General features: G+C 37.3%; 1 protein-coding gene across 1 annotated transcript in view; it reads right to left on the bottom strand.

Annotated features, from left to right (window-relative positions):
* Positions 1 to 16,986, bottom strand: part of ACSS3 (acyl-CoA synthetase short chain family member 3) — a 177,394-nt gene that overhangs the window by 144,686 nt on the left and 15,722 nt on the right. The window contains 1 exon segment of the mRNA NM_001131409.1: positions 2,443 to 2,587. Within this exon segment, the coding sequence (NP_001124881.1) occupies positions 2,443 to 2,587 (145 nt within the window).

The following is a 16,986-nucleotide window of genomic DNA, read 5'->3' as shown; positions in this document are numbered from 1 at the left end:
AAAATGCAATCCTAAAACAAAACACAGATTATAATAGGTTTTCAGGAAATCGACATTATCTCTTATAATGGAACGCAGCCTCATAAGAATAACAAGCTCATTTGGTAACAGAGTGCCTTTTTAACTCACCCCAATGTGAGAGCTGTCTCTGTATACCTAATCCCAAAAATACAGTTTTCAGTTACAGACCAATAAAAAATACCAAACGACATATTGCAGCATTATTTTGCTTTTTTCTGTCTTGAGCTTCCCAGCATTTGAACCCCATTCTTATTAGACTGAAATTCCCCTTGTTTGCATCCTAGAGGGAGACAGGGCCCCAGTTCCTACTATTAAATCAAAAGAGGACAAGCTATTTCTTAGCCACCGCCTGGTTATTTAGGCAAGTTCCCTAAGTTTGGCCAACTAGTGCTGTATGGTAGACACCTCCACAGCAATGACTTGACTTGACCATACCCTGAGAAAGACCCTGTATGACAGGCACACCTGAATATGTGTTCAGAGTTCTGAGCTAGGGAATACAAATCCAGGAGTGGCCAATCCACACATCTATTCCTTATTTCTGAGGAATATGTCAGCCCTATCCCATCTAGGATTTGTTTTAGGTTAAATGGAAGTTGCCAGGTGGAGACTGTTAGGGGGATGGTGCTAAGTGAAGATGCTATAGAAACTGCATGCTTTTTGCAAGTCATGCAGTTATCCTGCCCAGCCTGCCACCAGTGGCCTCTCCCCTGGATGCAAGGCTCCAGTAAAACCCCATGTCTTGTATGGGGCTCTGGGTCTCTTCTTTGGCCTCTTGAACCTGGTGCCATCCCCACTGGAGTCAATAGGGGTTCAGCACGACAGATGTTCCTACTCTTTCAATCTAGAAGATTGAATCAAGGCAGCGAGTCTAGTTATTGGATAATTTGTGGGTTCTTCTTAACTCCTTACTTCTGCACTTTCTCCCTTAGGGTTTACCATTTTTCTAAGCCTGGCTCTTCAGTCCTCCCTTTTCATAAGGTCTTTTTTTTGTGTTTAAATCAGCTGAGGTTGGAATTTGTTGCTACAACCAGGATGATACCCAGCCTAGCAAACTGGTCTGACTCTTCTCTCTTATTTGCAACAACTCAGGACTGGAAAGGTGATTCTTTAGTCTGAGTTGCCTTTCTTGAAATTTCTTACAAGGCAAAATAAGAACTTGCTGATGAAAAAGAATATAATTTCAAAGAGTCACGCAGAGTTGACGGAACTTTCTAAAAATAGAATGGAACCCTTAAATGGGTTCAAAAAGCAAAAGGAGAGAATGCAATCTTAAAAGCCTTCATGTCAAAGCAAATGCCTCCAAACCCTAGCATTACAGACTCTGCTCAACTTCAGTTTCTCAACCAGTGGCAATCTTACCACTCAGCAGACATTAGCTATGTGTGCAGACATCGCAACTCAGGGAGGTGGGGTTGTGTTAACAGCATCTTTAAGGCGGAGGCAGGGAAGCTGCTAAATGTCATGCCAGGTACATGGCAGAACCCACAACAAAATATTATCTGATCCAAAATATCAATAGCGCCAAAGTTGAGAAATCCTGCCTTGCACAATTACCTCTCTTTAAATCATTTTTAGTAAATGTTCCACAGAGCTTGAATAACTTTCCCGCAGTCCACAATTCCCAAATACTTTTTATAATTACTTCTGAGGCCTTATTTCTACCCTAATGTTAATAAAAGAGAAAAATCTCATAACTCATCACTTAATGTCATGATCCACCTAAGAACTGCACAGATGGGAAAGAACTCAAAAGAGCAAATAAGCCAAAGGTATGAACATGTTCAAAGAGCTACAAAGGCCCAGGAGTATCTAAGGCAATAACAAGACATCCAGGGTAAAAGAAAGGGATGTGTGCATGGGTCAAGAATTTTGGAAAATGAAGCTTGGAAGGAATGCTATGACCAGATTTCAAAGTGTCTTAGACACCACAGCAATCTAGATTTTACTCTCTGAATAACAGCATTTTTTAACAAATAGATTTTTAAGTGGCATAGAGAAATATGTTGTTTCTTAGGAAGAACACCCTAGTGATCATCTAACATGAGCAGAGCCTGGTGACAGGGAAGGCAGTTAGAAGACTGTTTCAATAGTACAAGATCTGGGGAGCAGCCAAAGGTGATGGTAATGTGGATGAAGAGCAAAGACCAGAGGAAGACTGACACATATTCTCAGGATTTGCCATCCTCTCCCTATAAAATGAGCATCATTTAGCACTGTGAAACATAAATTGAAGGCTATAAAAACTGTCTACATGAGTGAACACACCTGTATTCATTTCCAATATGTATCAAAACAAAAACATGACAACATATTTCAATGCATTAGAGAACTGAAGACTCCACAATGAGAATGTATGCTATTTAAGTAATTTCTATATGAATTCATATATATATATATATATAACGTTTATGATATTACCTGCTCCAGAACTTCTTTATAGGTAAAGGTTGCTTTAGTGTTTGTAACAGGACTGTCATAGATGATAGCAATCTTATCCCCTTTACCATTTTCAATATGACGATCAACGGCATTATAACAAACGTTAAGCATTCCTTCCACAAACCTGAAAAATAATTGAAAAGTAAAAGTGAATAATTGCTTTAAAAATATATTGTCACTTAATGAAGTTATTATATTTCTAGTTTGATAGAACTGGCCTTAAAACAATGTTTCCTAGTGCATTCTATGTCAAGTAATGACAGCTGTAAACTAGATATTTAAGATGGTATACAGTATACTTTTTTATTTCAATAAACATGTATTTATTTTGATGTGCACTAAAAAAATACATACCTCACACTTTCAGCTGGCAACTTTGTGGATTTTATTGCTTAGGATAAAACTAGAGTATAGAGCACCAAAATCAGTCTTTTTAAATAGATGAAATAAATTGTATGTAAATGCAGTGAAGAGGCATTGGGGATTGTGAAAGGGCAAATGGCAGATATGTGACTGAAGTTTTGGTACCTGCTGCAAATAGAAAAACTTCCTGAAAAAATCTATTCTGCTCTGAAAGAGCTATATGTATTTTTTATTTCAGTTAAATGTGATGCCTTCAATTTCACAAAGAATAGATAAGCTCTTTTCTGCATGTTTGAAATGCTTCATAATTTGAATAAAGAAGGGACATGCATATAAAATATTTATTTTTAAAAGCTTTTGCAATTCAGTGCTTTTCATCTCTTAATTGATCAATGTTTTCCTTTGAAAACACAGAAATCATGTAGATACATGGAATAATTTTTAAGGAAATATAACTCATTTTTCCAAAAGCCAAAAGAAAAGGCTTTACATATGCCACATTTTTAGTAAAATGGGAATTAGAATAAAATATGCAAGTACAGTAATGGTCCACTTCTTCCAATGTCAGACTACCAAATATAGTAACAATGCAAAATAACAGGAAAATATATTGAAGCAAATAAAAAAGCTCTTGTGAAATAGCCGAGTATAACTTTCAGGTATTCACTCAAAGAGTCCCGTGTGAAATGAAGCAGTGGATTAAAAGCAGCTATAGATACAGTGGCAGCATTAAAAAATCATAGCCACAGAGGCCGGGCTCAGTGGCTCATGCCTGTAATCCCAGCACTTTGGGAGGCTGAGGTGGGTGGATCACGAGGTCAGGAGTTCAAGACCAACCTGGCCAAGATGGTGAAATCCCGTCTTTACTAAAAATAGAAAAAATTAGCCAGGCATGGTGACAGGTGCCTGAAATTCCAGCTACTCAGGAGGCTGAGGCAGAGAACTGCTTGAACCCAGGAGGTGGAGGTGGACGTTGCAGTGAGCCAAGACCACGCCACTGCACTCCAGCCTGGGTGACAGAATGAGACTCTGTCTCAAAATAATAATAATAATAATAGCCACAGAAAGCAGTAGGAGGAAGAATCATTTAATCAAGGTCAAATGACCCTATGTATTTCAATAATAGCAAATTTGACTACCTACAGCATAGCACAGAATTAATTAATACAATGATTCTGAATTCCTGCGTGACTGATCTCATGTTTGTTCAAAAATATTACCTCTTCCCAGCGCCCTACTCTTAGCAAAAGTATTTTATCTCTTCCCTCGGCCCTTCCTCCATGAGTGGAGACTCTGTCTCTTGATTTGGGGCTCATCCATGTACTTGCTTTGGCTAATGCAATGTCAGCAGACATGATGCAAGCAGAGGCTAGCTCTCCTGTACCACTACCTTCTCCAGGAGAACAGCCTCCCAGATATAACTGCTCCGTCCTCAACATGGCACCAAGAATGAACATCTGCAAGTGGAAACAGAGCCCAAAGAAGCAGGGAGCCCACCCCAGCTAGATTTATGTCTTGAAGCAATGATCCTAACTGCCCCCAACCTAGATCAGCTGATGCCTTGACCACCTGCAGACACATGGAAATAAACTCTTAATAGTTCATGTTATGGAGATTTTTGTGGTTCCTGGTTATACAGAATAATTGTGGCCATAAACATCTAACACACCAACAAAAAGGTAAAGTTGTCATTCTATGGCAGAAATAAGGAAAGAGGTTTAACAGAATTTCCCACAAAAATCTTTATATATATATGTATTTGCTCCTGAAAAAAAAAAAAACCACATTTCTGACAGTGGAACTATGTACTTGCTAGAACACTTCTTGATAATATCATTATTCTCTTCTCCTTTATCTATGACTTCTATTCTACCATTCTTGATACATGAATACAATTAGGTTCATGATATTTTACCCAAAAAATGGGCTTCCCTCAATTCCACAGAATTTACTTTGTCATTTATTCGCATTATTCTTCTCCTACTTCTTTGCCAGATCTTTTTCAATGTTTGTTGCATCTTGTTTTCTCTGCTTCATCTTTTATTGGCTGGGATATCTCATGTTCCAAATGCATCCCTTTGCTCGCGCTACAGTTTCTCCCTGGGTGATGTCCATACTCTTCCGGTTTCAACTTCCACTTTGATCTCCAGCCCTAACCTTCTTTTCTGAGCTCCATACCTTATAGCCAATAGTCTGCAGGACATCTCTACTTAAAAAGAATAACCTGTCTAAAATTATACTCATTTCACTCCACCTCCACCCCCACAGCTCCATCACAACTGCAGACCTGCTCCTCCTCCTGTTTCCTATATTTCAAGGAACTATGTTGCATCCAGTAGCCTGAATTAGAAACTCCAAAGTCAGATTTGTACCATCACTCTCCATATTCATTTATATGTAATGTCACATCTTATAGAGCCTTTATTGTCTCTGTAATGGTTTGGTTCTCTCACTGATTACAATGAGTGCATCCTAATTAATCTCCCCGTTTTAGACCTGACCCCATTCACTCAAGGCATCTCCATATGCTGCTATAATGGCTTTGTTCATTGTAAATATTATGTAAATATGTCAATGAAAATATTTCAAGTAGTGCTCAAAATTATTTAATATATTTCTCTAAAGTTCAAGATAAAAACTATATACCTCTAGATCAGCAGTCCCCAATCTTTTTGGCATCAGGGACTGGTTTCATGAAAGACAGTGTTTTCACGGAACTGGGGTGGGGGAAGGGTATGGTTTCAGGATGATTCAAGCGCATTACGTTTATTGTGCACTTTATTTCTATTGTTATTACATTATAACATATAATGAAATAATTATACAACTCACCATAATGTAGAATCAGTGGGAGCCCTGAGCTTGTTTTCCTGTAACTAGACAGTCCCATCTTGGGGTGATGGAAGACAGCAACAAATCATCAGGCATTAGATTCTCATAAGGAGAGTGCAACCTAGATTCCTCACATGTGCAGTTCACAATATGGCTTGTGTTCCTATGGGAATCTAATGCCACCCCTGATCTGACAGGAGTTGGAGCTCAGGCAGTAATATGAGCAGTGGGGAGCAGCTATAAATACAGATGAAGCTTTGCTCAGTCACCTGCTGCTCACCTCCTGCTGTGTGGCCCAGTTCATAACAGGTCACAGACTGGTACCAGTCCGTGGCCCTAGGGTTGGGGACCCCTGCTTTAGATGACATTCAAAACCCATTGATCTACTCTGTTTCATTGCCACTCATCCAACTTCACAACTCCAGCTGTACTGATTACAAAGTTTGCAGTTCCTTGAATTCAGTCAGCTTCCACTTCTGTGGCTGTCCTTCATTTTACCACCACTCTCCCCAAGTAATTCAAAAGCCCTGTGTAGCTGTGTATGTTCCTCCACCATAGCACTTATCACATAGTTTAACTTAGAACATTGCTCCACTCAGATGTTTCCTTCATTACACTGTAATCTACCTGAATGCAGAGACAATGTCATATTCTTCTTGTAGTCTTAAAAAGAGTCTTAAAGACTACAAGAAGAATATGACACTGTTTTAGATCCTAAGATTACAAGGAGAATATATACAGCACTTGCCATGTATTAGTCACTCAATATTTGTTTGATGAATGAATGAATGAGGATGTTAGTAAACTTTCAAGAAGCATAGGATTTAGGACCCAGATAGAGTAACTAGGGAAGTTTTCACTCTCCATTTTAAAGTCAAGAGAATAGAGATAAGAATAATACCCAGGGCATGTGGTTAGGAATTGGAGAAAGCCATACCTGAAACCCAAGTCTAGATGTCTAAACTGGTGTTATAGTTGGCAACATCATATTCACTCATTCATTTATAGATGATTTTTTTTTCTCTGCTCCAGTTCAATTGATTCTTTTCTCTGTCATCTGCATTCTGCTGTTGAGTCCATTCCTGAGTTTTCATAATCATTATTGTATTTTTAAGTTCTAAAATTTCCATTTGGTTATTTTTTATATATTTCATTTATTTGCTGATGATTTCTACTTATTTATGGAAACTTTCTAAAAAAATTGTTTTGAGTGTGTTCATAATTGTTCATTGAAGCACTTTTATGATGGCTGCTTTAAAATACTTGTCAGGTAGTTCCAAACTCTGTATCATCTCAGTGCTGGCACCCATTGATTGTTTTTATTATTTAGAGTGAAATGTTCCTGATTCTTGCATAAGACATCATTTTTGGATCTTTGTATAATGAGTAAATCATATCTAGACATCTCGGGTCTTATATTACAAGACTCTGCAGATTACTGAATAATCTGATTTAACATATGCTCTTTGGGTGATGGTTATGCTGAAGCCCAGACTTCACCACTATGCAATATATGCATGTCACAAAGCTGTACTTGTACCTTCTAAATCTATAAAAATAAAAATTAAAAAATAAACAAAAATAATAATCTGATTTAAATCTTCTGTTTTAGCAGGTCTTCTCTGACACTGTGCTGGTGGGCAGGGAGCCACCTCATTACTACCAGGAACAGGTATAAGTCCCAATTAATCTCCAGATTTCCTTGATACCACATCAGCTGGGGGATGGCTCATGAATGATGGGTCAGGTAATAATTCAAGCTCCCAAGAGGTTTTTACAACCTTTCATCCTAGATGAAAGGAGAAGGGCACTTTGTGACTGCTCCCCCATACCCTTCATGTCCTGCCACATGGCTGGGTGGGAGGACCTTCTTACCTCCTTACCTTAGCCAGAATGAAAGTTTCAGCTCCCCACATAAACTAATCTGACCCCACCGAGGGAGGAGGCAATGTCTGGGGCAGCTTGCTGCACCTTGGCAAGAGCAGAAATCTAGACTCTCCAGCAGGCCTTTACTGGTAAGGATGAAATTGAGGCCACAGTATTTTTCTGGAGTGTTTGGCTGGATTAGGACAGCACACACCTAAAAGTTTTCTGTTTTGCCATGCTGTCCCTTTCTTGGTTCTGTAATCAGAGAGAGAAAGTTTTTATTGGGGCTTTTTAAAATCTGTGCCTATTGCTGCTTCTCGGTTGCCAGCTTCTTAAGAACCCAGTGTGGGTTACAAAAAAAAAGAAAAAAAAGAAAACCCAGGGAACTCATGGCCATGCCATTCCTCACATTCCCAATTTCCTAGCTGGTTGACCTTCTCTCTACCTTTCAGAGTATTCTTATGTGTGTTTGATATACAACATCCTAGGTTTTTTATTGTATTTAGCAGGAAGTATATTTTCTCTGTCTTGTCTTGAAAACAGAAGTCTCTAAATAACACTTATCAATCTTTTACTCTAGTCCAAGATTTCATATCATATATGTTAACAAATTTAATTTTAAAAAACCTTTCCCTATGAAGCAGGTATTATTATTAATCCCATTTTACATACAAGGAAACTTATCCCAGCAACTTGCTCACGGCAGTCTGATTACAGAACCAAACCCTTAAACATACAACACTACTTCTGTGAACAATACTCAAAAAACTTGAACTTGGAATTTTTTTTCAATTGTTGGCAATTTTAGAGTAGTTTAATATTGAAAATATTAACATCCTAGGATTTTCTTTTTTAAAAGTACCTTTAGATAATTTTTTTTTTTAAAAATAAGAGTACCTTTTGGAGGAGGCAATATAAAGATCCAAATGAGGGTAGGTTCTGCAGGCAATGTTACACAGAACTGCTGCAGGAGATAGCAAATCAGCATGGTCCAGAGGCAGTTACAGGTAATGAATCTACCAATATAAATTGGCTAAGCTTAGAGATTGGTTTACTGCAACTGACTAGACCAAGTGACCTGCAAGAAGCTGCCCAGCTCAAAGATTTGATTATTCTACTATGACAAGTTTCTTATTTCTTTTTAAATAAAATCATTTCAGTAAAGGGCGATTGAATGCCTTCTATGTGCTGACTCTCCACTGTTCCTTCTAAATTCGTGGGCAGGTTTTAAATGGTTTGTCTCCCCAGATTATAAAAGTAACTAACGCTCACTGTAAAAATACTAAAAAAATATACTTTAGAGTATTTTCTATTCTTTCTATATACAAACATACTTATTATGTAGTTTAATAGTTTGCCTCTGTGATGAGGACTGCATTACGAGTTTTTCCCAAGGGCCTGAGGAATTCTCAAAAATTGTGGCAATGATGGCATAATATTCCATTCAATGGCTGTTCAATAATAAAATTAATCCTGTGTTGTTACTAATTGCCTTTCACAACATTGTCATTATTTTAAATGATCCTAGGATGATGTTTCTTGCAGACAAATATTGGTCACACTGCTTTCTAATTACATTAGCAGGCTACGTTCCCACAATCAAACACATGTGTGCACATTAAAATTGAATAATCAAATTGCTTTCTGGAAATACTGAATTAATCTATATTATCATCAGCACTCCCTGAATCTAACATGAGCATCTAACTCCTCTCAATGCAGGTGACTCTCAATCTTCTCCTTTTTTTTTTTTTTTTTTTTTTTTTTAGATGCAGTCTTTCTCTGTTGCCAGGCTGGAGTGCAGTTGTGAGATCTCAGCTCACTGCAACCTCTGCCTCCCAGGCTCAAGCAGTTCTCCTGCCTCAGCCTCCTGAGTAGCTGGGACTACAGGTGTGCACCACCAAACCCAGCTAATTTTTTTTTGTGTGTGTAGTTTTAGTAGAAATGGGTTTTCACCATGTTGGCCAGTATGGTCTTGATCTCTTGACCTGGTGATCTGCCCACCTCGGCCTCCCAAAGTGGTGGTATTACAGGTGTGAGCCACTGCACATGGCCAGTCTTCTCCAATTTGAAAAGTGAAACATAGTTTTAATTTTGGTTTCTTTGGTTACTATTATTAAGTCACACATACCCTCCCCACTTATGCTCCCTGCACCCTCACCTGCGCCTGTGCACATGCACAGACATCACACAAACTTTTCTGGGCCTAGAGTGTAACTTTCTGAGATAAGAGGAGTTTCTCCATAGAGGATCCTGTACAAGATTTAAGACTTGTGGAACAGGAACAAGGCTCTATATGACTTCCGGAAAGTCTAGAAATCCTGATCTCATTGCCTCTTCTTCCTTAAACAATCATAGGAAGAAGGATTTTAGTAACCAAAACCTCCATTAACTGACAAGTGAAAAAGGATCTTTATTCAGATTCTGAAATGTACTTCACTCAACTACCGATATCTTGACACTCAGATGAGTGCATATGTGTCTATAAGTGTGTGTATATATATATATGCAAGAATATGTGTATGTGTATATGTGTGTGTGTGCATAAAATAGAAGAGAACATAAAGCCAGGGTATGGGGACAGCATATTTTCAAAATATTTAACAAGGGAAAGACATATTTGCAATATTTAAAGTGTTTCTGCAAATTAATAAGAAAAAACTTAAAAATCCAATAGGCAAACAATTTCAGCATGATATCCACTGATGAAAACAAAATGAAAATGACCAGTAAGTATAAAAAAAAAGATGCTAGACCTTATTAACAGTCAAGAAAATTAATATTAAAATTATAAGATGTCATTTGCCCCTCTGACTTGATATTTAAAAATCCTACATAGTTATAGTGAGAGTGAAGAGAAAACAGCACTCTCGTATAATGTTGGTGAGCAAATAAATTTGTTCAGCAACTTAGAAGGGCTCAAAATCAGTATCTATTAATATTTTAAATACATATTATGCATCATTAAAGGAATGCAATGTATATGTGATATATACATATATCAATATGAAACAATGATCAAAATTAGCTTTTTACACAGCCAGAGCAAGCTGCCTGTGTGTTTATCTATGTTTTGTATTATATAAATGCACAAGCATTATGGAAAAATGCTTAAGAAAATAATAGTGGTGAACTCCAGGTAAGAGAAAAATTGGAGAGCAGTAATAGAAAAGGGATAGTCTGTATTTTTATGTAATAAAACTTCTGTGTTATTTGAGTTATTTGAGCACGTATTTACATACTGAATGGGTGATTTAAATATTTTTAAATAAAAAATATAAATTTTAATGCTCTAGCTTGCTTAGCTTTTGGTTTAACTGACACATCAACTTAATAATCAGCATAATTATAATCAAATAAAAATATTTAAGTAAAAATATAACTTTAAATTTTTCTTCTGGTAAAAAGAAGCATTTCTTCCATTTATAACAACATTTGAACTCAGTTTTATGAAACTAAAATCTGGGCCATAAAAATTTTGCTTCTGCCTTTTATTTTCTCAACAGAATCAACCTCAAACAGCTGAAAAGTCAATAATAAACGGCTACACAGAACCTTCAGATCACAAAGAGAAATTGCTATCAATCATTATTCCTGCTGCCTATCATGATTTTGGTTGCCTTCCTTCTAGGCATTTGTAAGACTGCACTTTCATACCCACTTGAAATGAGGCATGGCCATGTCGCTTTCTGTAGCCCAGAGCCTAACAAGAGAAGGAATGCAAGCAAAGTAGTCTCCAAAAGCCAGTGGGTACTTACTACATATCCTCCTCCCTGCCTCCCTGCCACAAAAGCCTGTGACATCCCAAATGTTGACTGTACTGTCAGCCTATATCTCTGAGTGAGGATGGATGGCCTGGGGCAAATCTTCCTAATAATCCAAGATCAATTTGTAGGATGAGTGAGAAATACCTGGGCTATGATGTACTAGGAAGATTTGGGGGTTATTTCTGCAGCATATCCTAGGCTATTCTGTCTGATATAAAATTCCTAAGATCTATCAGTTTCAGCAAATCCAAATAAACTTTGAAATTGCCGTATTTCATAATTTAAGAGGCAGAGGGATACATTCCAGGGCAAATGAAATGGGAAGAATCTCAGCTCCTGTAAATAAGTAGTCACTACAGAAATGTTAGATGTCCTTGTAAAGAAGTCAAAGATGCACCTTCATCATGTGAGCTCTCAGAGACAGGACTGAGGGCCTCCCCAAAGCGATCTGTAAAGAAGATAGCTTTTAAAATTCCTTCTGGACTTCTTATTTTACATAATTTTCTATTTTCTCCTATAATCACACCTGTGAATAGCCACTGCACTCCAGCCTGGGCAACATGGCGAGACCCCATCTCAAAAAAAAAAAAAAAAAAAAAGGTAATTTTGTATTTGTCCTTGCCCCTCGCTCATTAATGCCTGTTAACTCACATCCAGCATAAAAACCTGGACTTAGCCCCTTGAGGGAATCTTGCTTGAATCTGATTCGTTCTCTTCTTCACCTTAGCCTACCCTGAGTCTTCGCTGTCTTTCCTAATGTTAACTTCACCCATTCTATGTTTGACTGTGGCCTTGTTTATCAAATAAGTGAGACTAGGGCATGTATTTGGTTCACACATTGAGCTAAGTCAGTGAACGTGTGTGGATATCTGAAGGGTTTTTAAGAGGTAGGGAGCCTGTCCTCCATGGTCTTGATCTCTGGGTGCCAGAAGTGGCTAGTAGCAAACGTTCACATGATTCTTCTCTTCCCATCAATTTTTTCATCACTGCCAATTTCCATCCTTCCCTTTTCTGAGAGCTAAAAATTTTTAATTTAAATATGTATTTACTATTCAAATATTATAAAAGGGAATAAGACTGATACTGAAAAAAAAAGTCTTCTTTCAGAGTGAATGATAGCCTTTTTTCAGAGAGTAATGGACAGCTTTTAATCTGCAAATTTGGTTACTGAGCTACAGAAAGTTAAATTAGTAAAATCTAAAATGTTTCTCTCAATTCCACCATCCTCTCCCATTCCAAGAACAAAGCTTAATATATTTTTAACAGTGTGGCCTATAATATGAAATTCTCAAAAAGTGCCATATCGCACTTTGTATGAAATAACTGTTGAAAGCTTCCTCCAACACAACCATATTTAGTAGTCATAATGTTGCAACTTTATCTGTGCTCTCAGTCACTGATTTCTGCACTTTGCATGTATTTATTACTAAATAACTGAAAAGTTCAGGTTTATATTTACTTTCTATTATGAGCTTCCTTCTTAGAATAACATTACAATTTATTTCCTTGATGACCTCCTATATACATGGGTCTTCATCACAATTTATAAATACATAAACAATAAAAAAAAAGAACTTCAGGCTCTTTTTCTAAAGTAAAATCAACCAAAGCCAACATATTGGAAACAATTCAAAGATGAAGGCTACATTTGATTATCTATATACTAAAAAAAGGTGAATATATAATCTTTATAAAAAAATTCATTATCTCATAAGAAGACTACAACAGATTAGAATCCCAAATATTAACTATAATAATTTTTCTATTCAAAAGTGTTTCTATTGAATAAATTTCATAATAATTTTCTATTGATTAGACCAGAGACTATGAAGGAAGGAGAAACATGATAACTGGGAACATGTTCTCCGCTCTCAAAACGAAGACTGGTTTGCAATAACTATGATAAGAAGCAAAATGTGGCAAATTTCCTGACAGAGGTACAAACTAAGCATGATGAAAGCACAGAATAAGAAAGAGATTAATTCTAAACTAGGGAATGTGGTAAGGAGCTGATGGATGTGAAAAGGAATGTAGTACAATGTTAAGGCCTGAGCTTTGAGGCCAACAGACTAGAGTTAGAATCTTAGCCATGTCATTTGCTAGTTATTTAAATGACTGCAGACAAATTAACATGTCTAAGTCTTTCTTGTTTCATCTATAAACCTCAGGGAAAAATTTTAAAGAACTGTATCAAGACAATGCTATGAGCATTTAACACAAATTAACTCACTTAATCTTCATAAGGACTCTGTGAGGTAAATACAGTAGGTCTTCATTTAATATCATCAATAGGATTTTGGAAATGGAGACTTGAAGCAAAATGACATATAAGGAAACTAATTTCACCACAGGCTAATTGATATAAACAAGTGTTAACTTCCTAGGGCATATTTCTGGTCACAAAAACATCATCAAATTTCTAAATAAGAACCCAAAACACTTCTAATATTACACATTGAAATAAATGTGAGCTCTCCATACATTTAAAAAAGATAAATAACAACCACTAAGAGCATTATTTACCCAATTATTCAGTTCAGGGTTGTGGGCGGCTGGAGCCTATCTCAGCAACTCAGGGGACAGGGCAGGAACCAGCCCCAGACAGGACACCATCCTGTCACAGGGCACAGTCTCACACACACACACACACACACACACACGCACACTCTCTCTCTCTCTCTCTCTCTCTCTCATACTGGGACTATTTAGATATGCCAATTCACCTTATGTGTACATCATTAAGATGTGGAAAGAAACCAGAGTACCCAGAATAATCCCACCCATACATGGTTAGAACATGCAAACAACACACACAGACAGTGGCCCTGCCCAAGAATTGTTCTTTTTTTTTTTCCACTTCAATGTTACAACAAAACAAAGTTGAACAAAATGCCATTATTCAAGGACCTACTACATCCAATAATCCTCATTTTACATATGAGGAAATTGAGGTAGAGACAAGTTTCCTACCTGAGGTCCACACACAATGAGTGACACACTGGTATTAGCGTTAGTCGGGCTCTGAGTCTCAACTATTCTGTGTTAATGTGTTAATGTGAGAGTGTTCATGCCTTCCATGATCATAATTTTATACACATTTCATTGGCTCCTTTCAATAACCCCATCAGACAATTACTATTATTACACACATTAACAGATGAGCAGACTGGCTAAGGTGAGTTAGGAGGGCATAGCTCTATGGCCACAGGTAGAATGGGCAGGAGCAGGACACAAGTAGAGGGTGATCATTTATAGTGTTTTGAAACAATGAAGTGTGTTGTGATAACAAAGATGGAAGCAGGGAGGTGTTTGAGAAATATGGAATACTGTAAAGGAAAATTTTAGAGGCAAACAGGAAAAGAGTAAGGAAAACGAATACCAAAGAAACCAAAGTTTTAGGGCTGGGGTCAGCAAACTCCAACTCACATGCCAAACTGGTCCACTATGTGTTTGTGCAAAGAAAACGTTATTGGAACACATAACTGATTTATGTGTATTCTCTGTGGCTCTTCTTGCTCTACAACAGCAGAACTGAGAGGTTGCAATGGAACTGGTCTGACCTGCAAAGCCAAAAATATTCAATCTGGTCCTGAAAAGAAGAGCTTTCCCACTCCCTTCTCTAGAGCAGCCCTATCTAGTAATTTCTGTGACAATGGAAATGTTCTATGTCTCTGCTGCTCAGTAGGGTAATGACTAGCCACATGTGTCTAACTAAATTTAAATTTAAATTAACTGAAATACAATAAAAGTTAACATTTAGTTCCTCCATCACAGTAGCCATCATACGAGTGCTCAATAGCCACATTTGGCTAATGCAACTGAGAAACTGATTTTTAAAGTTTAATTAAATTAAATAACTTTAAATTTCTACTATAAAGACACATTTACACATATGTTCATTGCAGCACTTTTTACAATAGCAAAGACTTGGAACCAACCCAAATGTCCATCAGTGATAGACTGGATAAAGAAAATGTGGCACATATACACCATGGAACACTACGCAGCCATAAAAAAGGATGAGTTCATGTCCTTTGCAGGGACATGGATGAAGCTGGAAACCATCGTTCTCAGCAACTAACACAGGAACAGAAAACCAAACACTACATGTTCTCACTCATAAGTGGAAGTAGAACAATGAGAAAATATGGGCACAGGGAGGGGAACATCACGCACTGGGGCCTGTCAGGGGGTTGGGGGAAAGGGGAGGGATAGCGTTAGGAGAAATACCTAATGTAGATGACCAGTTGATGGTTGCAGCAAACCACATGGCACATGTATACCTATGTAACAAGCCTGACTTTCTGTGCATGTATCCCAGAACTTAAAGTATAATAATAACAGAAGGAGAAAAAGAAAATGGTATGAGTGCATGTCCGCTTTTAAGTATCCATGTTCTTTTTTGTGTAATTTTGTGTCCTCCCAGACTCTCTGCTTTCTGTAGGCAGGGACCACGTGCTAGTTCATTAATGGCACACAACAAATGCTCAATGATTATTTTAAAATAAAAGCTTGTAAGTGTGAATAAATGTGAAATGTAATATACTCTCCTGACACATTCTCGTTACAACTTCTCTCCTGACACATTCTCTTCTGACAAATAATAAAAAGACTCTTATAAGGTAAATAGTCAGTGCTCAGCAAAAACAATGACTAACTCAAAAGACTACTGTTGCACAGAAACAGAGCAGGCTTTAAGTATTTTTAAGACGGCAACATTTTGCTTTATTCACATAGTGATATCCCATCTAAATTACAGACACTTGGCCTTGGGAAGTATCAACTGACTGTTCCAGGAAACTCTCCAAATTGGGTAATTGCTTACTTGGAACAGAATAATAGCCTTATGTTAATTTACCACTAGGGATATTGTTTTTGTGAAAGTACTTGGAAAGCACATCTCTCCATAGCACAGATAATTATTTTAACAGAGAAACCTGATGTAAAGACAGAGGCATTCCTTAGTCCCACCGATCCTTTCTACATGAGTGTGTATACTCAGAATCTGGCCCCATCACACCATCTCTAGCCAGATTGTCCCATCTTGACATGAAAGGACAACATAGACATCTTCAGCCCTGCCAGGTCATCTCGGATTAAAACTAGGTGAATTGCCAATGGTGAGAAATGCAGCCCACAGGAGAAAGAATAGAAAGAAAAGCTTTCAGGAAATCAATGCCTGTTATCTGAACTGAATCCACTGTCAATGAAGAGAAAAGGCATGAATGAATGATCTTAAAGATTCTCCGGTTGTGAGTCATGCCTCACAGTAAATACAAAGAAGTTAAGGATACCTTTTATCTTGTTTATTTGTATTCTAGAGGAAAATGCAGGAAAAAGCAATAAGTTAAGTAAAAGGACATAGGATTTGGTTTAATCTAAAAAGGTGGAAAATGTAAAATGATAATTAGATTATTATTAAGGTTCAAAGTAAAAGATAAAAACATTTAGGTTTCAAAGCATAAGTATATTAAATTCAAATACAGTGCTAATAACATAAACTTAAAAGTAGAGTTTTTAAAGGAAAGCATGCTTCATCAGTCAGTCCTTTTCATAACACTTTAGGGACTCTCTTAGGAACAGTGGTCCCCAATCAACCAATTCAGAAATGTCATTGTAAAGAACCAAACTCCAGACTTTTTAATGATTGCCATTCTAACTGGTGTGAGATGGTATCTCATTGTGGTTTTGATTT

This window comes from Pongo abelii, chromosome 10 (assembly GCF_028885655.2).
Source record: "Pongo abelii isolate AG06213 chromosome 10, NHGRI_mPonAbe1-v2.0_pri, whole genome shotgun sequence".
Classification (NCBI taxonomy): Eukaryota; Metazoa; Chordata; class Mammalia; order Primates; family Hominidae; genus Pongo; species Pongo abelii.
This window is presented reverse-complemented; position numbering and strand designations above follow the sequence as displayed.